Source organism: Marmota marmota, unplaced genomic scaffold (assembly GCF_001458135.2).
Source record: "Marmota marmota marmota unplaced genomic scaffold, marMar, whole genome shotgun sequence".
NCBI lineage: Eukaryota > Metazoa > Chordata > Mammalia > Rodentia > Sciuridae > Marmota > Marmota marmota.
In genome coordinates this window covers 62250685-62273487 of record NW_025999968.1, presented here as the reverse complement: position 1 = coordinate 62273487, position 22803 = coordinate 62250685, and the positions used below count along the sequence as shown (strand labels likewise).

At 53.7% G+C, this 22803-nt stretch overlaps 1 protein-coding gene and 1 long non-coding RNA gene across 3 annotated transcripts; one reads left to right on the top strand and one right to left on the bottom strand.

Moving 5' to 3' along the window:
• The first annotated feature begins 77 nt into the window (after positions 1–77).
• On the top strand, positions 78–11619 carry LOC107136534. 2 transcript variants are annotated; one of them, XR_007347842.1, is made up of 4 exons: positions 78–414; positions 4017–4277; positions 5810–6235; positions 6877–11619. It is a non-coding gene; the product is annotated as an uncharacterized LOC107136534 (long non-coding RNA). The 2 variants fall into 2 exon arrangements; XR_001502720.2 differs by lacking the exon at positions 6877–11619 and having other exon boundaries at positions 82–414; positions 5810–6579.
• On the bottom strand, positions 6515–22390 carry Pwp2 (PWP2 small subunit processome component). The gene is made up of 20 exons (XM_015478361.2): positions 22024–22390; positions 20646–20740; positions 20254–20353; positions 19659–19802; positions 18075–18210; positions 17590–17819; positions 15346–15489; positions 14959–15029; positions 14393–14529; positions 13994–14142; positions 13752–13899; positions 13390–13540; positions 12445–12625; positions 11009–11156; positions 10056–10164; positions 9676–9741; positions 8453–8671; positions 8217–8367; positions 7991–8065; positions 6515–7006 (listed from the first exon to the last, which is right to left on the bottom strand). Exons 1-20 carry the CDS (start codon positions 22257–22259, stop codon positions 6820–6822), a joined length of 2877 nt encoding a protein of 958 aa, XP_015333847.2. The 5' UTR covers positions 22260–22390; the 3' UTR covers positions 6515–6819.
• Positions 22391–22803: the final 413 nt, after the last annotated feature.

Genomic DNA, 22803 nt, shown 5'->3' with positions numbered 1-22803 from the left:
GCAGTAGCTGGAGCTGCGCAGCTGCGCCGTTGGGCGGATCCCGAGCGCGCCTGCGCAGTGGCCAAGCTCCTTCGCGCTCCACCCCTCTGAGCTCGCGCCTGCGCAGTGGCCCTGGGAGCGCTGCTCCGCCGGCTTTAGGCCGCCCCGCTGGTGGTATCCGCTTGTTCCTGGGCACGGGTCACTGTCTTGTATTTCTGATGGGACTGTAACTTTTCAGCGCCGTGCCCAGAGTAGCCGCGCACACCTGGTTTGTGCCCACCCACTCTCGCGCTTGCTGCCCGCGTCTCCCAGTTGTGACCCCGTTGAGTCCCCGCTAGTGGCCGCTTTCCGCTGGCCCGCAGTGGATGGCGGGGCGGGCTGGGCAGCAGCCTTCCTCCTGGATTTACCAGATGCTCACTGTTGGAGGACTCTGCAGTAAGTGATTTCACCCAAGGTCCTTCCTTTCCTAAAGTGACCGTCATTAAGACTTACTGTTAAACCCTACAAGATTGGGGGTCTAGAATAACAAGCACGAGGCATGGGGGACATGCCCTCGGAAAGTTCCACTCCTTACTCTTGGGCCTCTGTTCCACTTCCTTATTTCTGGGGCGGGGACCTGAAGAGCCCCTTGGAACCTTCTCCTGCTGCCGGGGAAGGTTCCCTGGAGTGTGCTGGCTTCTTATGGCTCCTAGGGCACATGACACCAAGTGCTGGGAGTGTTGATTTCATTTAGGGTCCCAGGATGGAAGGCACCTATCCCTTTTGTGATTAGGCAGCCAAACGCACATAAAGATTATTACAAGTGCAGGGAGAGCAGCCCATGTGGAGTCAGAGCTGTGGCGAGGGCCACAGACTTCCGTCGGGGGAGTTCAAACTGGTGGCTTAAAGCAAGCAGGCCAAAGTTCCAATTGCCATTGTGGCATATCTGCCCAGTTTATACAGTGTGTGGGGAGTCAGTGGGGCCAATCAGGCAGGGAGGTGGTCACTAGGGAGTAGCAGTGTGAGGCAGAGATACCTGGATAGATCACATTGAAGAAAGGGGATGAGGGAGCAAATAGTGGAAATAGTCCTGCTCCTAGGAATTAAACTTCAAAATGCATCCATTTTGGTTATCACCAGGATAGGGGTGCAGCTAAGAGGTAGAGTGCTTGCCTAGCATCCATCCATGCCTAGGATGGCCCTGGGTCCCATTCCCAGCCTTATAAACAAACAAACAAACAAACAAACAAAAAAAAAAAAAAAGAAAGAAAGAAAGAAAGAAAAAGGAAAAAAAGGTGAGGTAACCCAGATGGCAGAGTTCACTACCACAGATGGGTGCTAAGAACAGGACATGTGCAAGGCAAGGCAGACTTTGATTCAGTGGGTCTGGGAGACCAGCGTCCCACCCACAGGCTTGGGACACAGGGCAGAGGCTCCTGGGCCCTACTGCTGAGCTCCACCTCTAGCATGTCACCCAGAGCACTGCTCAGCTAGTCACTGGACATGGATATCACCAAAAGCCTCAGGTGAGGAGGGAGTCTAGAAATCCTATATAGGGCAGGTAATAGCAAGGGACCCTATTTTCCAGTCTGTTGCTGAGATCATATAGGAGCAAAACCACTCTTACCAGGCCTGAGCGCTTTGTTTCTAGTCTGCAAGCTTCTGTGTAAGTGCAGGTGGCTGAAGCACTTGGGTTGGAACACCCTGTGAGTCTAATGATGGTCTGGTGGTAGCAACTCCCAGCACACTGGGTGTGACATGAGCCATCTTCCCCAACCTGTGGTGTGGCACCAGCTGGAGGCAGGTGGGCATGTTATCAGCTCCAGCAACTAGAAGAGGTGGCTTGAGTGCACCGTCCACTGACCTGGGTCTCACTGCTGGCAAAGAGGCTGTTTGGTCCTGGTAGACAGCACACATATGCTGCAGGGGTGAAGCACTGCATGGGGGAGTGGTGTCCCCTTCTGTGTTGTGGGGAGACACTCTGAATGACCATGCCTTCCAATACTGATGCACCAGGCTGACCAATCACTGCACTCGTTGTGGCTTGGGTGTTGACCCAGCTCAGATAGCAAGGCTGTCTTCTTTGTAGGTGTACCCCTGGGGTTGAGTTACACTCACCTGTTCCCTTGTTGCCCTGCCCCTTCTGCCCATTTATGGATAGAACCTTCTAAGAACAGTGTCCCCTGCAAGAATTAAGCTTTCAATCTCTCTCTCTCTCTCCCGCCTCTCATGACTTTCTCTTCTTCTCCCTTTTTGGGAGACTGAGGTCAAGAGCCAGGGAAAGTGTCCTGAAGCTTGTGTAAAGGTAAGTTGTGTCTGTGTCCCTACAAATTCACACAAGTGACCTTAGTTCAGCTGCCCATGGCAGGTGGCTCCCGAACAGGGACATTTGGGGGGTGTGTGTGAATTTGGAGGTAGACTTGGGTGAGCATGCTTTAGAAATTCAGAGAATTGTGGTGTTTTGGGGTTGTGAAAAAAGACAAATTGAGAGCCAGGGACGTTTAAAAATTATTATTGGCAATTGCACATCTTCAGAAAGAGATTTATCTGATGATCCTGGACACTTTAATTAACCAGAGAGGAAAACAGGTCAAAAGGGCCCAGCTGGCTCAATTCCTAAAAACAGTGACATATGCCCGTGGTTTTGTGAAGAAGATTCGCCAGATTTGCATGACTTGGGAAAGGCCAAGTAGAAAATTTCCTGAAGGCTGCCTCTCTGCCAAGCTACCAGGGGTACAATAGAAAATATTCAAAAAGTCTTGACTGCTCTAGAAATGTGTCTTTTTGATAACTGAGACAAAGACCAATGGTTTTTGGAAGATTTGTTGAAAGGGCTGCAAAAAGCAATTAGAAGACTGGAGCAAGAAAACAGCCCACAACTGCTCCCAGGCGGTTTTCTCTATCTGTAGCAGAACTGAGGGCAGAGTAAATTCTCGCCCAGTCTGCAGCTCACAGACCGCAGACAGAGGGCCTTGGGGTGAGACCAAAGGCTCAGTCACAGCTGAACCTGACAGAGACAGTGACTCACCAGCGGCCAGCAGAACTCATGGGTAGGGGCATGTGCTAGAGAGGAAACCAGCCCTGATCGGGTTTCCATGAGGCTGATCCAGGATGGAGGGAAGGAAAATGGACAGGAAGATACTGATGAAGCTGAGCCACAGTCTGAAGACTCCCAATCAGAGGGTGAGACTGAGCTGGAGGAGGACTTTGGTAGGTTATGTTTGACGGGCCCTGCGTCCACCATTCTGATCTGGCCATTCTCCTCCAGGAGAATGAGGTTCAATAACTATTCTGTACTGGCTGTAGCCACACTTTTGCCACTCCAGTGTGGCCTTAGGACAGCACTGAAGGTGGGGAGGACATTGCAGATTTTCAGCTTTTCCCAGTTTTTGAGCAGGTTAACAAGCAAAACCAATGTGTCCACGTGCACGCTGTGGATCCTTTTAAAACTCTAAAAGAACTAAAAAATTCTTGCTGTACTTAACAGTCTAAATTCAGCATTTGTTCAAAGCCTGCTTGAGTCTTTATGTAGTGAGCCTGTGCCCCTGCATGACTGGATTACACTGGCTAAAGCATGCCTTTTGGCGGGGGGGGGGGGCGATTATTTATTGTGGCAGTCCAACTGGACCAATTATTGCACCGAACAGGCTGAGAGAAACTGCAGGCAAGGCTTTGAAGCCCCTCTAGAGATGTTAACTGAACTGGAGATTTTGCCAAGTTGAAAAGGCAGCTAATTATGATTTGCCAGTTTACGATCACGATCAGATTAGCTATTGTTGAATAAGCTCATTTACCTATTAAGCTATAATCACAAAAACCAAGGGGGAGATGGGACTAGAACTCCCCAAATAACCTCAATCATGCTTTAAACTTTTAAACTTTCTAAACTGTGACTCAGAAGGTCGCACAGCAGCTGAGCAACACGTCTTCCACAGCAATAGGCCCTTTAAGGAAGGTGGAAGGATTTGCAGACTGGCCAATGGAGAGGACCAGATCCAGTGACTGGGGGGCAGAGCTCATGTCTGCATTTTCCCAGAAGGTGCTTTTCTCTCCATCAGGCATGGAGGACCTAGAACCAAGACTCAAAGATGGAAACAACTGAGGATCAATCCAGAGACACCAGACCTGTCTCCCCCCAATAAGAGGAATTCAAAAGAAGAAGGGAAAGAAGATGGCCCAGAGACCCAATAGTGAAGCTACCCTCGGGGAAGCAGCCAAAGAATCTGATGCTGCAGGCTGAGCAAATGACTCCGCAGCAAGGAAAAACTAAGTCTCTAACTATGATGCTCGTCACAATACTAGCTCTACTGAGCTGCGAGGTAAAGGGGAATCAGGGGGAAACCTGTTGGGCATATTTTCCAGATCCACCTCTTGTACACCCAGTGGTGTGGACTGGAGAATCCATCCCAGTATTTACTCATGACTCATACATGATGGGAGGATTTACAGACACCCATATTACTGTCACCCACGTGACTGGATTTACTTAGTCTGGCTATAGTGCTCAATTTCCTAGGTGTTGGTCCCATGATAAACATGCTGGCTGTCCAAAAGTATCCTTTGAGGAAAAGACAGCAGTTGGGGTCCTAGACCAGCTAACCGTACTATCCCCAGAGACTCAAAGCATTAAATCAGATCAGTTATTAAAATGGAACTTTCTCATAACAAGCCAATCATTTCAGCAGAATGTCCATGAATACCTCACTGTCCTAACTGTTCTGCGATACAAACTGGCATCTTTCATAAGTGGATGGATTGTAGAAATACTTCCCCAGTACAGCAAAAGGTGTCTAGAAATAGTGGGTACATTTTAGACTGACCTCCTAGATTTGACAAAAAGCATTTATGCAAGGGTGCTGCCATGACCCCTGGAGAATTTGTTAGTAACATCTTGACCTTCAGAAAAGGTGGTATTCAGAAAGATGTCTGGTGCTTAATTGCTGCCTCACAATTTTTTACATTTTACTGACAAATCTTTACCAGGCTTTGTAGGCAAAAATTGTAAGGAGGGTTCCTGTTATGGCCTGTGTCCAATCTCCTTTAATTACTGGAAATGTGAAAGTTAAAGAAGAGATATCTTGTAGCATGTAATAACTGTAATTTAACTCACTGTATCACCAGATATAGTAGAGGGAAAGGAGCGCAGATACGATACGTCATCAGCCCTCTTTGGTCTCATTGCCAGCTAATACTTCAGAGCCAGGGTACACTGAGGCTGGTTTCCAAGTCTTACAACAAGCACAAGCCCAGCTAGCGAGACCTAATGTGCTCTTGGACTCGGAGTATTGGGAGTAGTTGCCTTAGTTTCATTTATTGCTTCCATGGTCACAGCTTCAGTGGCCAATCTCAAAATATTCAACATGCAGATTTTCTTAATAATTTGACTAAGAACACTTCCAAAGCTCTTCATAATCAAACAAATATTGATAAAAGGATTGAGACTAAGCTAAATGCTTTCGAGGCTACTGTCATAAATATTGGTAATGAGCTTTCAGCTTTGAAATTCAAGGAAAGGCTCAAACATCACGCTGACTGTGTGTGTGTTAATTAGTGCTGCCAAACACAGTGCTCCCCAATACAGTGCTCCCCAATGGGATTGGGAGAAAGCTAGAAACCATTTGTTAGGTATTTGGCAGAATAATAAGAGCAGCTTGGATCTTTTGGAGTTCCATTACTATATACCAAGACATACAAAAGAGTAAGACTGATTTTTCGGATCCTACTTCTTTAACTGATCAAATACCTCGAGAGTTAAGTGGCTTTAACCCTGGAAGCATTCTTAAACACTCTGCATGGTACATCCTTGTACTGTTCTCCTTGCTACTAATTCTCTCTTGTGTTGTAATCATAGGATGTTGTGCCTTCAGGACAAGAATCCAGGGACTCGAGATAGTGACTCGTCACCTGCTTTTTCAAAGAAAGAAGGGGAAATATGTGGGGAGCTGCAGCTTTGAATGACCATGCCTTCCAGGCCTGATGCACCAGTCTCCGACCACATTTGTTGTGGCTTGGGCATTGACCCAGCTCGGACAGCAAGACTGTCTTCTTTGTAGGAGTGCCCCTGGCGTTGAGTTACACTCACCTGTTCCCTTGAAATCCTACCCCTTCTGCCCTTTTATGGATGGAACCTTCTAAGAACAGTGTCCCCCCCAAGAAAAGCTGACTTCCGAACGTGCTCGCTTGCTCTCTCGCCATCCTCTCGCGACTTTCTCTTGCTCTCCCTTTTTGGGAACCTGAGGCTGAGAGCCAGGGAAGCTGTCCTGAAGCTTGTGTAAAGGTAAGTTGTGTCTGTATTTTGTTCTGTGTCCTGTGCTAGTCGGGGGTGGCACTGTGTGGCCGTGCAGGCTGGCACAGCAGCTCTGAGTGAGCTCCCCCATGTATACCCTCCAATGTCAGCGTTCTGAGGGGCTCCCTGCCCTGACCTGTGCAGACAGATCACCAGAGCACAGGCCCAGGCAGGCGGCCACTTGCCCTGCCTTCCCTGCCTCATCCTGCACGTGCCATTCAGCTTCTCACACCCACTAACAGTATGATAAAGCATTTCCAGAATCTCATGTTTCTAATCCCAAGTTTGTCTTTAGAACTTTGTATTAAAAATATAAATAATTCCCATTAAGTTTATATGAGTCCACAAACATGAACCTATTTACATTTCGTGAAGGCAATGTTAGAAAGTCCTCACTGTGGGATCCTGGCCCATGGCACACAAGTGCCTGCCGGGTGCTAGCAGGTTGGCTCGCTGTCCTGATGGGCTGTGTGCTTCTCAACGGAAAAGGGAGACCCCGTGACAACATCCCAGCACTTTGGATGCAGTCCCATGTCCTAGGCCAGGTGACAGAGGTTCCATCCCTCTGGAAGGTCTCAACCAAGACAATCGGGAGCTGCAGTGGCAGTGGGCTCATCTCCGGCCCCTCCCAGCAGGTGCAGACTGTCCTCATCGGATGCTCCCCCATCATCCTCAACTCCCCGCAGGTCCAGGGGGCGTTTCACACCCTGCTGCTTGGAGATGGCCAGAGCATACCGCAGGTTGTAGCGGTTCCAGTCACAGCTGTGGGCACAGGGCATCACGTCAGTACAGGCATCAGCTCCACTCCACCAGCACCCCGGCCCACCTGCTCCACAGGATCCTCTGCTTTCCCTGCCCAGATCTGGGTTCTGCCCAAACGAACGGCCTCCCTGCCAGGCCCTCGCACTGGTCATTTAGAGAGTCAATTGGTCACATCACACATTCCTGACACCAACAGCTCCCAGGAAGATAGCAAAGCGACTCAGTGAAGGATCACTGGGGCAACGGGCTGGCTAGGCAGGGTCCTCCCCCAGACCCACAGTCGGGGCACACCAGCAAATCAGCAACAAGCCACCAGATGAGGAATGGCACCCTAAAGCCCAGCCTTCCTGCAGGGAAGCCTTGATGCCAAGGAAGCAGAGGCATTTGGAGGAAGGGCTTGTTCTAGACTCTGAGCCCCATTATAAAGACGGGGGACAGCTCAAGGATAGAACACCACTGGGACCAGACTCGAGCCTTGGCCCAGGGACCCAGACAGGGCAGGGAACAGACCTGTCACCAGCCCAGATGGGCACCAAAGAGAAGCAGACATCCTGACAGGGCAAGCTGGGAGATGCAGTCACGTTGTCTAAGCAGAAGGGGTGGCCTTGCAGAGTACCTTCAGTGTCCAGGCCCTGTCCAAGCCCCTTAGATAAACTATCATCATCAACACCAGGCACCCTGTCACCAGCCAGCTCCTACTGCTCATGCAGAAGACATGCAAATCCAGAACAGACAACCCCGTCCTAGGACTGTGACAAATGCCCTGAGGTTGGAGGTTCAAGCTGCACCTCAGGCACACCCCTTCTCTGGCTCAGCTCCTTTAGCACCAGCTGCATCAAAGCTGTGCTTCAAACCCAGCATGGGTGGCACACTCTCCAACACTGGAACCTACTGTGCCCAGGTCAGGTGGTGCAGGGAGCAGTCCCAGGCACAGAACCCATGACAAGAACTCGAACCCCACCCTACTGCCAGCCCCGCACGTACAGCTTTGCCAGATCATCCAGGTGCCGCTGGAGGCTCTTCTGAAGGAACTGGACGGCAGGCAGCAGCCGCCCTGCACTGGAAAGGAGACACCCTCAGAGTGCGGTGGTTACTGGGGGGCAACACCAGGCCCCAGTAAATGCTGCTCTTGAACACAAAGCTCCCCATCACCACCGGGATCAGCTGGCCATGTGAAAGGTCACACCAACAGCAGGGAAGCCCAGCATACCTGGGCTTCAGCTTCTGTCCATGGGACATGAGCAACTTCTGTGTCCATATGAGGTAGAATTCAAGGTGACGAGATACTTCAAATGAGGAAGCTAAGAACTCAAGTGCCTTTTCTACGTACAGCTCAGGAAGAGAAGCACTGACAACTTCGACTGCAAAAGAAAAGCTACGCTTATTCTGTGAAAGAGAGCAACACCTCAGGCCCCTGAGCTTCCACCTGACCAGGCCCCTGCTCACTGTCTTCCCGTGGCACGGCCTCCAGGACTTCTTGTACCAGCTTCTTCTCGTTGAGCCGGAAGGCCATAAGGATGGCCCGAGTGAACTCCTGCTGGTGCAGGGCCTCCCGTACCCGCCCAGGGGTGATGCTGGTGTCCAGCTCATATGGGTCGAAGAGCATCTGGGCATCCAGGGAGAAGATGAGGAGCCCTTCTGTGCTGGTGGCTGCCCAGCAGCGCCCTGGGGGATGAAGAGTGAAAGAGATTTCTCAATCTTTAAAAGAAAGGCAAGATGTTAAATACATGCTCACGGTCCAAACACCGAAGTGCAGGACGGCACCGGGACATCTTCCTTTTGCCACCCTGCCCCTGGGGAAGGAACTGCCTGGGTCACCCTGGAGGACGGCACCCCAGGCCTACTGCCTGCACACGTGAGCAAGGACACATGTGCCTGTTCCCTCTGCTTGCACCAGGAGGCTGTAAACTTTTCAGTATGAGAGAAGCCAAATGGTCCCTGCTGTAGCTGCACAGTGCCTGGGACACAATCACAAGTTGCAGGAATGAACAAACGTGATTGTCTCAGGAAAACCTGAGCTACAAAACTAGCAGGCTGGCGGGTGTGGTGGTACATGCCGGTCATGCCAGCGACTGTGGAGGCTGAAGCAGGAGGATCGTTGATTTCAAAGCCAGCCTCAGAAACTTAGCAAGGCACTTAGCAATTCAGTGAGACCCTGTCTCTAAAACCGGACTGGAAATGTGGCTCAATGATTAAGCACACTGGGTTCAATCCCATTACCAAAAAAAACCCCTAGGTGGCTGGGCAGAAGTGGCTGGTTCACAGGATGCAAGACCCATGAGTGGTTCTGCACCTGGCTTTTTGCTTCATCCATTTTGGAAAGCGCTGGCTGATGATCCTCACCTTGCTCTGCCCAAGGGGACCCCGTGTTCCTGAAAGGCCCAGATGGACCCTCCTGCATGCCTGAGTGCGCTTAATAGCCTGAGGAGGCCGCCTCCCAGGATGGCCCTGAGCCACCACATATCAAAGCTTAATGTGCCTGGGGCTGGAGCTCTCAATAGCAGTCCCTTCTCAGGGACAAGGAGACCATATGGCAGCAGGGTTCATCACCACATTCCCACCTGTAGGGGACAGAGTGCAGTGCAGAGCCTGAGGGCAGCGCTGACTGACCTCCCCTGGGAACACAGGTCATGACACGTTGGGCCAACAACCCTTCACTCAGGGCTCACCGGTGGGAGAGAAGCGCAGTGAAGTCACTCTGATTTCAGGTTTAAAGTGACGAGAACTCATGTCACCTGGGAAGAAAAGAACAACTGCAGTTACTGGGGAACAAGCACATTCAGATTGCTCCCCAGTAATCAGAAGATGCATAGGAATCCCTGATCCACCCTGTACCCCCACAGGGCAGAGTGGCATAGCTGTGCCTGGCAGGGATGTGGCACCAGCACCCCACCTACTGGGTCTTCCCCAGGCACCTCCCCCATCCAGCAAGACATCAAGATGCAGTAACTGCTGACTCCGTCAACTGCAGCCCCAACCAAGAGAGCAGAAACACTGCCACAAGAAAGACCAGGAGACAGGCAAGACACAGAAGGGGACCTCTGCTCACCTTTCTTCACACCTGGCAACGGAATAGCAACCCCGTCCTCTTCCCCAGCATCTTGGTCAATGAGCGCCAGGTTGCCAAACTCCGTCATCTTTCTTCGATTCAGAAATTCCTAGAACAGCAAGAGCCATGAACACCTTCTCCTCATCTCTCTCTCTTGCTTGTGTGCCAAGCAGACAAGCCGCCCACAGTGGACGAGCCTCTAGCCATGAGTGGAATGGAGACCAGACCACAAGTAGGCCCTGAGAACACAGGACAAGGCCAAGGGGTGCTGTTCCCGGTCCCCAGTCTTCCTCCAGGGCTGGCTGCACAAAGCGCAGGGTGAAGGCCACTGGAGCCAATTGTAGGAGCCCCACTCACCCTTGCACACTGGACACCACTGCCACCATTACAGGGACAGGCCCTCGCCCATAGCAGACATCTGCTTGGACATGAGGGCAGCTGCTCCCCGAGGGAAATGTGGACACTTTCTCAGGAGCAGGAGGGTGGCTTCTGGCACCACAGAAGGCCCTCAACTCTGCCCAGAGGCCTCGGTTCTCCTCAGTCCACACCCTGCACTCCTGTGAGACCAGGGCACGAGGAGCGACTTGGACCACAGTCTAAGGTGTGCAGAGGGCAGGCACCTGTGGGCAGTGGAGGAAGAGCCCTCCCACACTGCAACCAGAAGGATGGCCCAGGTGCAGGCAGCCCACCAGCACCTTCCACCCCGACTCCTTCCCTTACAGGGCTTAGTGCATGGCCCAAGCCAGTGCACTGGGCACTCCAGCCCCGGCCACCCGCTCAGGTGGGGTCAAACTCTAAAAGTGGGGAAAGTGCCAGGCCCTGGCAGGTACTGCAGGCATGTGGCTCAGGAACCCGCTCAGCCAGTCACAGCTGTATGTTGATGCTGACCTCACAGCTTGGCTGGGGCCCAGGTTGTCAGAAGCACCTATGTCAGGGCCCACACAACTGCTCACCTCCATGGCGTCCAGAGAGAGGTTGCAGGAGAGCTCAAACCGCTTCACCAGGATCTGCTCCCGGACGTGGTAAAGGCACACAAACCTGGACATGCCCCCCGCCAGGATACTCTGGCCGTCTGCAGAGTAGCACAGAGTGGTGAAGGCCCTGGGCAGAGGACAAAGGCACTCAGATTCACACCAGGCCTCTTGACGTGCAGCTCTGAAGAAGTCAGAACCCCACACCAGCGTCCCCAAAGGGGAGCTCTCTCTCCTCTCCAACGCCTCTGAGGCTCCCTGCCTGACCTCACGTAAGACTCTCACACCCATGGCCTCCAACAGTGTGTGCACCCACTGTCAGGAGAGAACCAAATATATCTGCCAGGAGGCAGAACAGGACCACGTGGCTAAAACCAGTCCATGTTGGCACATATAGTCACCCGCCCACTTCCAGCTCTCCCACAGCCCCTTGGTAGGTCTGCAAAAAGCAGCAGCTATGCCCTGACTGCCCTGGGTGCCAAGACAGGGAACAATGGCCTTGGGACAGCAACGGTTTCTGAGATATGACACTAAAAGAACAAGGGATAGCAGAAAAAAACAAAACAAAACATAAAACCTGGATGCCACCCAAATTTGTGACACCACCACAGAAGAGGGCAGAGCCAGCAAGCGCACCACCTCTGCTGGGCAGAGGAATACCGGCTCTGGACACTGATGCACCCGAGCAGACTGGCTCTATCTAAGAAAAGGATGTTGGTGACAACACAGGGAAAAGGGACCTGGTGCGTAACTGGTGGGAATGCAAAACAGGGCAGCCACTGCAGAAACAGCCTGGTGGTTCCCCACCGACACAGAACCAGGCTCGGTGGGTGCCTGCCAAGCACCTGGAAGGCAGCTGATGTACAGGAGGGTCTGCTCTTGTGCAGGGCGGCTTTGGGCCTTTTTGTTTTAAACACCAGGCTGATGACATCATTGGAGAGAGGGAAGTTTGGAGTTGGTTCAGACTTTGGGCTATGCACATTCACATTCAGCAAATTAAGACCGCCTCCCCAACCCCTTTCTCCTGCAGTGGTACTCTCAAGAACTAAGAATTACACCAGAAAGAAAGTGGCTGTAGGGCTGGGTGTGATGGTGCAGGCCTGTAATCCCAGCGGCTTGGGAGGCGGAGTCAGGAGGATCACGAGGTCAAAGCCAGCCTCAGCAACAGTGACATGCTAAGCAACTCTGTGAGACCCCGTCTCTAAATAAAATACAATATAGGGCTGGGAGTATGGCTCAGTGGCTGTCTCTGAGTTCAATCCCTGGTACCCCCGCCCCCACCCACAAAAAAGTGGCTGTAGGAATTTGGTCCCAGGGTCCTAGTTGGGGGAAGGCCTCAGAAACCCCCAGTCCCTACAAGCTGACAAGCCAACAGGAGTGTGCGAAGCAGCTCTGGCCTGTTCCCTGCTGGCACTCACTTGCCCTTGGCCGAGTGCTTGGCCGTAATCTTGTCCAGCTCCTTCCTGCCTGTCTTGAGGTCATGTCTGCCTTCGATGGAACCCGTCTGTATCGCGTTCTCAGGGTCCCAGAAGGTGATCTGTGAGTTTAGCGTGGCCACAGCTAGCTCTGCACCATCAGGCCGAAAAGTCACAGCTAGAGCTAGAGAAAAACAAGCCTCAGGCTCTGAGAAAGACCCCCAGCTTGGCAGACAGGCCATGCTCCACACCCCAGGAGACCCACAGCCCCTCTAGTGCACAGGAAGCTCCCCCCCAGGGGAGGTGCCAATGCCAGCAGGCAAGGGAACGGCACACCCTGGCTGGGAACAAGCTGGAGGAGACAGGGAGACCCCCAGGACCCCTGATCAGGCTGGACTGGCCAGAGGTAAGGCTGGCAGCTGAGTCACAGAAAGACCACTCAGGGGTAAATGGACAGGCCAAGTGCAGAGAGGACATGTAGCGAGGGCTGCAGTTGCTGAGCCTGGAACAGGGGTGGGGGGTGAAGCAGGGCCTAAGGCCTGATTCAGGAAAGATGAGGGGTGGTCAGGCACCCCCACAGCGGGCTCATTCCCAGGCCTATCAGCAGTGCACCAGCCACTGACTGGTTAAGCACAGCGGCAACTCTAGAAAGCAGGGGGAGCAGCTGCCCCTGGGAGCCCTGTGCGCAGCAGACTGGGAGCCCAGCTGAACCCCCAGCCCCAGGGGCGTGATGCTAGAAGCACTGCCGCCCGGTGTTGGCTAAGCACCGTCAGCCTCCGGGCTGCCCTGCACTGCGGGGTCTGGGCTATTCTTCTCACCTGCTAGGCTCATGTCACACACACAACCAAGAGCCAGGCAGGCAGAGGGATGAGATGAGACCAGAGCTAGACAAGAGCAAGACACACTTTGACCCCTGGTCACTGTCTGCCAACCCCAGCTGCAGCTCACCATCGGACGTGAGGGTCAGCGTCTCCTTAGTTCTCCAGCTGTCAAACATGTCCCACAGGCGCACCGTCTTGTCCCAGGAGGCACTGGCCAGGATGGACTTCATTGGACTAAAACACAGACCACTGATGGGCCCCTCGTGGCCAGACAAAACCTACAGAGGCACAGAGGCGTGAGAAGGGCCGACACGGTGCTCCAAGAGCTCCACACCACACGTGAGAGGGAGGCCAGCTCCACCCCTGCCCTCTGCCAGGCCTGCAGGAGAGGGCCCCACGTCCCCAGCCAGCACGCCAGTGCTCTGGGGGCCAGACCAGGGTGGCCCCTTCCCCATCAGGGCACGGCCCCAGGGACACGCTGGCTCTTACGTCAAGGAGCCTGCCTGTCTGCATGGACCACACAAAGATCTCAAAGGAGTCCTGGGCCCCGGCAGAGATGATCTCCCCACTTGAGTCCACGGCCACACAGGAGAACTGGGTGGGACGCGCAGACGTGAAGGTACGGAAGTTCCGGTACCTGTGGGGAAAGAAGCCCACGGCTGGCATTACAAGCCAGTGTCAGACACCCTCGCCTGTATGTGGGCAGCCACACCCACGGCAGAGGCCATCACCTGTGGAGGTCGAAGGCACGCACCGTGCCGTCCAGGGAAGAGGTCACGATGACAAAGCCGGTGGCAGTAAATGACACACCAGTGACCCCACTGGAGTGTTCCGTGAAAGTGATGAAGCAAAAGCCACTGAGGGTGTTCCACACCTTGACCTGCAGCGGGACCCAAGGGACAGTGTGAGCACAGCCAGCCACCTGCCTCCAGGTGAGCGAAGCCTGAGGCAGAGAAGCGAGCACCTGACCACCTCAGACCCAGCTGGGGCAGAAATGGGACACAGGACACCCCAGCCCTCACCATTCAAATTCCTGTACATGTCCCCAATCTTCAGAAGCCAGCAGGAGCCACCCACAGCTCTGCATGGATGAAGGCCCACCCTGCTGTCCAGTGCTGGCCAATGCCCACCTTGCCGTCGTTCCCACCAGTGACGATATACTGCCCGTCCGGAGAGTAGGCCAGAGATACCATGCTGTTGAAGTGGCCTTGCTGCTTCAGCACATAGGACTCACTCTGCCATTCCCACACCAGCAGCTGGCCAAGGCCTGTGGGTACAGGACCACAAGTCCCTGACTGATCCTGACCCCAGGTCAGCTGGGGCTGGACTGCCCTGTTCATAGGCACTGCACACAGCACAGACCCGAGGACCAGGGCAGAGAGCAGCCCCTGCCTGGCAGGTGGCTGGAGTGTAGGCCACTAGCCTCGACTGCAGACCTAGAGACTGAGGCCAAGAGGCCATTCAAGGAGCTGTGGGCAGGACCACAAGTCAGACAAGAAACCCCAGGCCCCAGACCGGAGAGGAGCAATCACCTGGAAATCACTCTCCTGGCCACGTAAGCCCCTGAGGAGCTGTTCTGCTCACAGCCATGGCCTGTGCCTCGTGGCCTGAAGCCCACGACACCGAGGGGCCTCAATGGTCCTCTGGCAGACTTTTCTAGGACATTCGATCTCTACAGCTCGGCATGGAAACAAACCTGAGCAGCCAAAGGCAATCCAGTCCCCAGAGCTGTTGATGGCAACTGAAGTGATCCTCTGATCTGAGATGCTGAGCAGAAAAGGGCAAGAAGAGATGAGCAGAGGAGTGCCCGTCAACCCAGGGCCGCCCCTCCCTGCAGCATCCTCAACTGCACTCACTGTGGAACTAGTATTCTAATTTTTTCTGTTTCAAAGATGAAGAACAGAAGAGAAAAACCAAGGATAAAGAATAAAAACACCACCTCTGAGACCAAAATCCAGGGCCACAACACAGGCTACAGGCTGGTGGGAGCCACCCCGGGGACTGTAGCAGGCTCCCTGATGACCCCCAGCAATCACTAGGCCCCGGGGCAGGTGCACAAAAGCCCAGCGAGCAGAGGATTCACCTCAGTGAGTGGATGAGGTTGAATTCTGGGAGCTCATGCAGATGGAAGATTCCAGAAGCAAAACCTGTGACCAAGAGGCGAATCTTCTTGTGATATGCCGCAGCTGTCACGCTGTTGAAGTCACCTTCTTTATTGAAGAAGTACCTGGATTGATGATAGGTGGAGTACTGTAGAAGGAGGATCATGGACCTAGCTGGCAGATCACCCTGCTCACCTCAGATGGCCACACCCCAGCTGCACCCAGGCACCGGCTCACTCAGCTATGTTCTGAGCTCAGGACCAAGACACCTCTTATTATGTGGATATGAAGTGTCCCCCAAAAGCTCCAGCCAATGCAGGGATGTTCACAACTGGACTGTGAGAGCAGTGACCCAACCAGAACGGCTGTTAGGGTTAGGGTTAGGGTTTAGGGTTTAGGGGTTAGGGTTCGTGTAGCAGGAGAGGGTGGTATGTCTGGAGGAGGGGCCCCTGGAAGGGTGCCTGTTCTTCCCTGCAGCCTTGGCCCCACTCTGCTTCCTGACCTAGCCAGCAGCTGAGCAGCTTTGCTCTGCTGGGCCCTTCCGCCATGATGCTGCTGCCTCACCATGGACCCAGAACAATGGAGTTAGCCATCTACGGACGGAGACCTCTGATATCATGAACCTAAACCACACTTCTCCTCCTGCAGTTGATCCTTGACAGGTATTTTGGTCACCACAACACAAAAGTAAACAATGCCTCTTAGATGGTCTCCCCTCCTGCCCCTTGCCAAAGAGGGCAGGGTGTTCACAGGCAACATCACCTACAGGGAGGCAGGGGGTAGGTGCCCACCACTTCCTGCCCAGATAACCAAGGTGACCCTGATGACACCTCTGGCTTTATGTGATCTAACCCATTCCTGGCTCCACATATGCACAGCACAGCTGCCCTCACCTTTCCCTCTTAAGGTGACTGATGCCAAAAGGGCCATCCCCCACACTCTACACTGGTGACCGCAGTCCCTGCCAGTGAGTGACCCTCACTGGACAGTGCCTTGCAGCTCCTCCTTTCTGGGGTCTCCTTCAGTCCTCACCCAACTCCTCACTGCAGCTGCACTGTTCTGAGACTCCCATGGGCACCCAAAGTCCAGCCAGACCTGTTCCCCCATCTCCACCTCCGCCTGCCCACGGCCCAGCACACTCCCTCCTCTCACATCATAAATTCCCTCTTAGGCCGGCACCTCCAAGGCCAGTCTAGTCCAGCTGCCCTAGCCCTAAGGTCCTGCCCTTGTCTCTCCCCAAGGTCCACTCCCCTTCAAGCCAGGGAACCTCCCAGAACAGAACTGAACATGGACACCCCCACCCCATGGCCTAGCATGAGGCCACCTGCCATACCACACAACCACACTACCACTGTGCATCTCTCATTCTGCCTGCCTCTCAACTGGGAGGGAGTCTCACTAGACAGATAATAGGTCCAGGCCAAAGTAACTGCTGAATGGAGGCATCTAGGCTAGTGAAGTACACAACAGGGCAGGTTACAGGGGATGCATGGTCCTCAAGTGACCACAACCTACCTATGCCCTGTACCCTGACTCTAGGACAGTTTCTTAGCCACCCAACAGACCTGGTTTGGAGAGGCCACAACCCTAGTCTGTGAGGTCCTGGTCACCCACCTGGGTGTGTGCTGCTAGAGAAAATGATAAGTGTGGAGCTGCCCAGCCCAGCCAATGCAGGGATGTCCACAACTGTGAGAGCAGTGACCTAACCAACCCACCCCAGTCTGAATGGCTGACTGGGTGGGTACTAATCATGAAGCAGGAGAGTGTGCTATGTCTGGAGGAGGGGCAGCCCAGAGCTCTAGGGGACAGGAGCCAGAGAACCCACCTTTCACACCCAGCCAAGTGCGTCCTCCTCGCCTTCATCTCATACCTTATCACCTCAGCCCAGCTCATGCTGAGCGCACTATGGACCCCTTGTCCCCGAGGCAGAGGAAGGCTCACCTGCACTGAGCAGTTCAGGGGCTGGCAAAGCCACAGCATTCTCAGGCACACCTCCCTCTCTGCCCCGCCTCCATGTCCTGCCCCAGATCACTAAGGCAGTGGCCGGGGCTCTAGGTCCTGGGCATGGTCTCAACACCACAAGTACTCATGGGGTCTCAAACCCAGATCCAGACAAAGGTCTGTTCTCTGGATCTCCCTGTGAAACCCATGTTTACATCTGAGGGTAGGAGACGCCACCACCACACAAGTACCACACCAAGGCCACCACTGCCCTTAAGACCTACTTGGCCAGACGAGAGTACTTCACTTTTCCCTTCCTCTCCTCCTCAGCGGGTGTGGCCTTCCCCCGAATGGTGATCTCTCTCTGTCCCTCCTCCTCCTCCTCCTCCTCCTCCGCCTCTTCTCGCTGCAGCAGATCTGCCTTCCAGCCTGTGGGGGCTTTCAGCCTCAGGCCCTCTGGGGGTGTGTCACACTGCCACACACACAGGGCTCCATCCTGGCTGAGTGAGTACAGCTGCAAGGGAAGCACATGGCTGGGCCTGAGCCAACCAACCTGACCCAGGCCAGCCACAAGCCTCTACAACCAAGAACCCCCTCTCCAGCTTAGCTTCTGGACACAGTTCCACTCAAGGCCCCTCTGAACTGCAACCCTAAAGGTCTCCCCGACAATTAGGACAGCCAAGCAGCACTCAGGGAGGAAGGACCTGCAGCCTGCCCCAGGGCACTGCCCCATCACTGCTGGCCTAGGGATCTGGGGCCCAGGGCATACATCCAGGCTGTTGGACTCGAAGAAACAGGCCACGATGGCATCCTTATGTCCCCCCAGTGCGTAGTAGATGAGGTTGTCCCAGCGTTCAGCTCCAAACACCCAGGTGGACATGTCTTTGCTTCCAACCACAAAGCACCTGGAACAAGACAACACAGCTCCTCAGCGTTTGTGACCAAGTGCCACTACCACCACAGTAGTCCATGGCAATGGAGACTCATCTGCCCTCCAACATGAGCTGTGCAGAGACCGCCTGATCCCCTGTGAGGGACTGAGAGGTGGCTCGGGTGCCTGTGGGCACAGGAAAGGCTTCCCAAAGCAGCCCTGTCTCCTCTCTGGAGCTGCTGCACCCATCATGTGCCTTTCCTGGGAGGCCACCTCCTTACACCCTCCAGGTGCAGCCAAGACTCAATTCCAGTGCACTCTGTATATGGCACAAATAGTCATACACATAGGACTTAGTGGCCCTTGGTGGAAGGAGGACAGCCACAAGGTACACCTGCCCAAGCCTGACCCACAGTGTGGGAAACCATCCTTACACGTGACTGAGTCACACTCTCTGGCTGGGTGCTGAGGCGCTCAGTCACAGAAATGTGGCAGAGCTTTCCCCACCCTTCTTGGGTGCGAGGGTCAGTGTCTCATGAATGGGTGTGTCTTGCTACAGCCCATGGGTGGAGCTATGCTCACCTGTTCCTTTGTAATATAATCCCTTGCCCTGTTTAGGATGGAATCTTCCATGGAAGTGCCTTGTGTGTGTCCCCTCCTCTTACTGTGCCCTTGGGTGTGGCCTACCCAGGTGTCAGTCAACCTGCTGACAGTGGACATCATGAAGATAGACTCAGCCCCCTGAAACCTGACCTTGCCTCATTTGAATAGCTTCTCCTCAATAAAAGGGGTCAGCGCGTGCTCTCGATCTCTCTCTTTCCGCGGACCCTTAAGGTCAGAGGAGCCGTCACAGCAACCCCAAAGAAAAAGGTATTTGTGTCTCTTGTGTAGTTATTTTGTGCAGCCCAGTTAGCCCAGTTTAACTGGAGTGACCCCCGAGTCTTTTAGTCTCGAGAACAGAAACCCGGCACCACAGGACACTCAAGCATGCTTGGTGCATTCTCCCACACTGCAAGCCTGTCCTGGGTGCAGAACAAGGTGGTCCTGTGAACAAAAGCCATGCCACCTCTACCAGCTGCCGACCCAACAGAATGCAAACTGTCTTTAGGAGGCCAGGAACTCCCTGATCACCTCTGGAGCAGGAACAGCTGTGGACACAGACTTGCTGTGGCAGGGCCTCAGGCAGTCAGCCTGCACATCATGACACTCACCAACTCCTGGCAGCACAGCTGCCTAGGGTGTGTGGTGACTCAGACTGAAACTTATTTTCATTTCCCCCCAAGATCCAGATTCTGTTGTCTGATTTCTAGTAATAAAATGCCACATCACCGCAGACCTGACCAGGAGCTAGCGGCCCGGGCCTAATACCGTGGGCCACACCCGCACTACACAAGGCTCAGGTGAAGACATTTCAAAATGCATCCCTGGGGTGAGAAGGAAGCTGTCTGCCAGAGAGACTGGTCAAAGGCACCTCAGCCCCACCTGGAGTCATCGGTCCAGTCGATGCATGTGGTCTCGTCGTATGGCCCAAAGTAGGTCTTATCTAGGACGAAGGCGTTGAATTCTCGCTTCTTTCCAGGGGCATGGTACATCTGAGCGAGGTTGCCCTTTGTGATGACAAACTTTCTATAGGAGATAGGGGCACAGACGACACTCAGAACCAATGACAATGACAGCCCTAATGCCGCAGAGCCTCAAGACACAGCTTGACCTGGAGGCTGCAGGGTGGCCGTGGGAGGGAACACGAAGAAACAGAACCAAGTGGCATCTTGCAACACAAGCCATCTGTTTGCAGGACACCAGCAATGCTAGAGGACCTAGAGCCCACCTTCCTCTGCCTGGCGGCTGCCCCCTCCCTCAGACAGATCAGGGGTTCCTGTGCCCACTGCCGCACGCTGCTCATTTTTTATAGAAATAAGAAAATGCAAAGAAACAAACAAACAAACAAAAACTAGCAATAATGACAGAGTATGCCTCTAAGTGTCAGAGCTGGGTTCTGGGCTATGTGCCCAGGTGACCGCCCTGAGCCTGAGTGGGAGGAAGTGGGCAGGTGGGCTGGTGATCCAGCCACCCTTACCTGCCATCCGGAGAGAAGGAGACGCTGTGCACAGAGCCCTTGAAGTGGTAGTGGTGCAGCACCGACCTGCAGACCAAGCTGACCAGGAGTGCAGCACCCCCTGCAAGAGGCCAGGTACAAGCCTATAGCTACCTGGGGACCTCCAGACACCACACATGCCTCATCTGCAAGGTCAAACCATAGCAAGGTCCTGTGCTAACCATGGCCCCTGTGTGACTAGAATTCTGGCCCCAGGGGAGGCCAGAGGATGCAGAACCCATCCTTGGTACAACTTTGTCCTAGAGACCCACTGGAGTGTACAGTGGATGTCTCAGCCCCTGGCCCACCCTCAGCGGACCTGGTGTTTGCTTTATGCCACCTTCACACCCTAGTCCTTCCTCCCACCCCCTTACCTTCATCAACAATGATGGCGAGGCGGCCATCTGGGGATAGCCCCACACACTTGATGTTGTACCTAGTGGCCAGGGGTAGTGTATCAGACTTGTTGCTGAAAGAGACAAAAACCATATTGTGCAGTGGATCTGTGTCATCAGACAAAAAGAGACAGGGCTGGCTTCAGACCAGAAGCCAACCCTCCCCACATGGCCTCGTCTCCATGCCACTGATTCTGCACAGAGTTCATCTCTCACACTCCCCACAGAGGAAGAAGGAATGGCACTGTCCCTGGAAGAAGCTTGGCAAGACACATTAAAACCCTTAAAAACAGGTTTTGGTTACAATCAACTTTGCCTCTAGACTGATATCCAATTAGATTCTGTACCAGTTCAAAGCCAGGAAACTGGAAACAAGCTGAGTGCCCATCAAAGGGTCCCACCACAATAGCCACATGTTGGCACACTGCTCATGTTTTTATAGAAACAAGAAAATGCAAACAAACAAAAATTAGCAATAATGACAGAGTATGCCTCTAAGTGTCAGAGCTGGGTTCTAGTTCTGTTGTTTTATTCTTAGTGAGCATGTTCTCCTAACTCTGGAGAGCCCCTCACTAGATGTTATTTAAACAAAACAATCCTAACAACATAGCAGCCGACCTGACCCAGGGGTCACCGACGTCCTTCACCAGTTACTCCCTGCAGGCAAAGCAGGTACCACTGCCATCTCATCTTACAGATGGAGAAAACATGGCCCAGGGTCACCCACTTGGAACAGCCTCAGAAACAAAAAGATGCCACTGAGACCATTGTGGAGGGTTGGCCCAAGGACTTTCCAACACTTCTAGGAAGGAACTGAGTGCTGCCTGTAATCAGATAGGGGGGAACTATGCACGTATTCAGAAGAAACATTTAAACCTGAGCAACCAAAAATGGTCTCCAGCTGCCAAACTGGAACTGGATACCATGGGACTGCCCATCCAACTAGGAGGCAAGGCCACTCGGGAGGCCTCTGAGCAGGGGTCAAGATGGCTTTTGCTCCCCCAACCAACATCTGACCTTAGAGAACGGAGGCACCTCTACCAATGGGGAGGTACTAACCTTGAGCCATACCACCTGCCTGTACCTCCATAGGAGAGGCAGGGTCCTTTCCCATGTTACTGACCTGAGTGACACAATTAAAGATAATGTCAACCTTGTAGACATTAGGGGCTGAGCTAAGACACTAGAATAAAGAACAAGGAACTGGGCAGGCAGTTCCACTACTGACCCTACTAAATCCTTGATCTGTCTCTGGCCACCTAACTAATGGGTGTGCCCTAAAAGGCAGGCGAGAAAGATGCCAGCTGCCTTCACACACAGGTGACCACTGTTATTAATGTCACTTCAGCATACTTACTTCTTAAGGTCAAATATTGTGACTCTATTCCCCACAGGACTGATAACTGAATTTCCATCGCATGTGAAATTTAAGTTTCCACGCCGATAAACTGTACCCAGCAAATTTGAGAACTGAAAGGAAAATAAAGCCTTTTTAACAACAACAAAAAAAATAGCCTCAACTCCCTGAAGGGCAAAGTGAGGGTACTTGACAAGAGATGAAACCGAGGGCCAGGCTGCAGGGTTCCTGCTCATGTCGGGGGCATTTCCTGGGCAGGAGCCTAAAAACCAATCCTCAGGACCTCAGGGCTCCCCCAAAAGGGTAAGCTCCCAAGAGCGGCGGCGGCCTCTGCCAGGGGGAGGCGACAGAATTCACATTTCATGAGGATGAAGCTGCAACGGTGGACCAGGGCGAGGAGCATCCAGGGTGCAAGACATCCCCAACAGTGTCACACGACAGCACTGGCCGTACAGGAGATGCGGTCAACCCCGCAGACCTGGACCTCGCGCGCCGTCTAGAGGGGCTCGGCGCACACACAGCGACCCCCAGCGGCTACTAGCAAGGTGGTGGGGGGCTGCTTCAAGGGGCCAGCGAGCGGCGGCCTCTGTGGGCAGGAGGGCCATCTGTCGCCGTGCCAGGGCCCTCGGACCCTGTGGGGGCGGTCAGGGTGGGGCCGGACGCCTCGGGGACACACCGCCACGCCTGGTTTGCACTGCTGGGTCCGGCTCCGGCTGCGACTGGCGACACAGGGAGCGCTCGCAGGGACGGGGACGAGCACAGTGGGACCCCGCCTTCCTC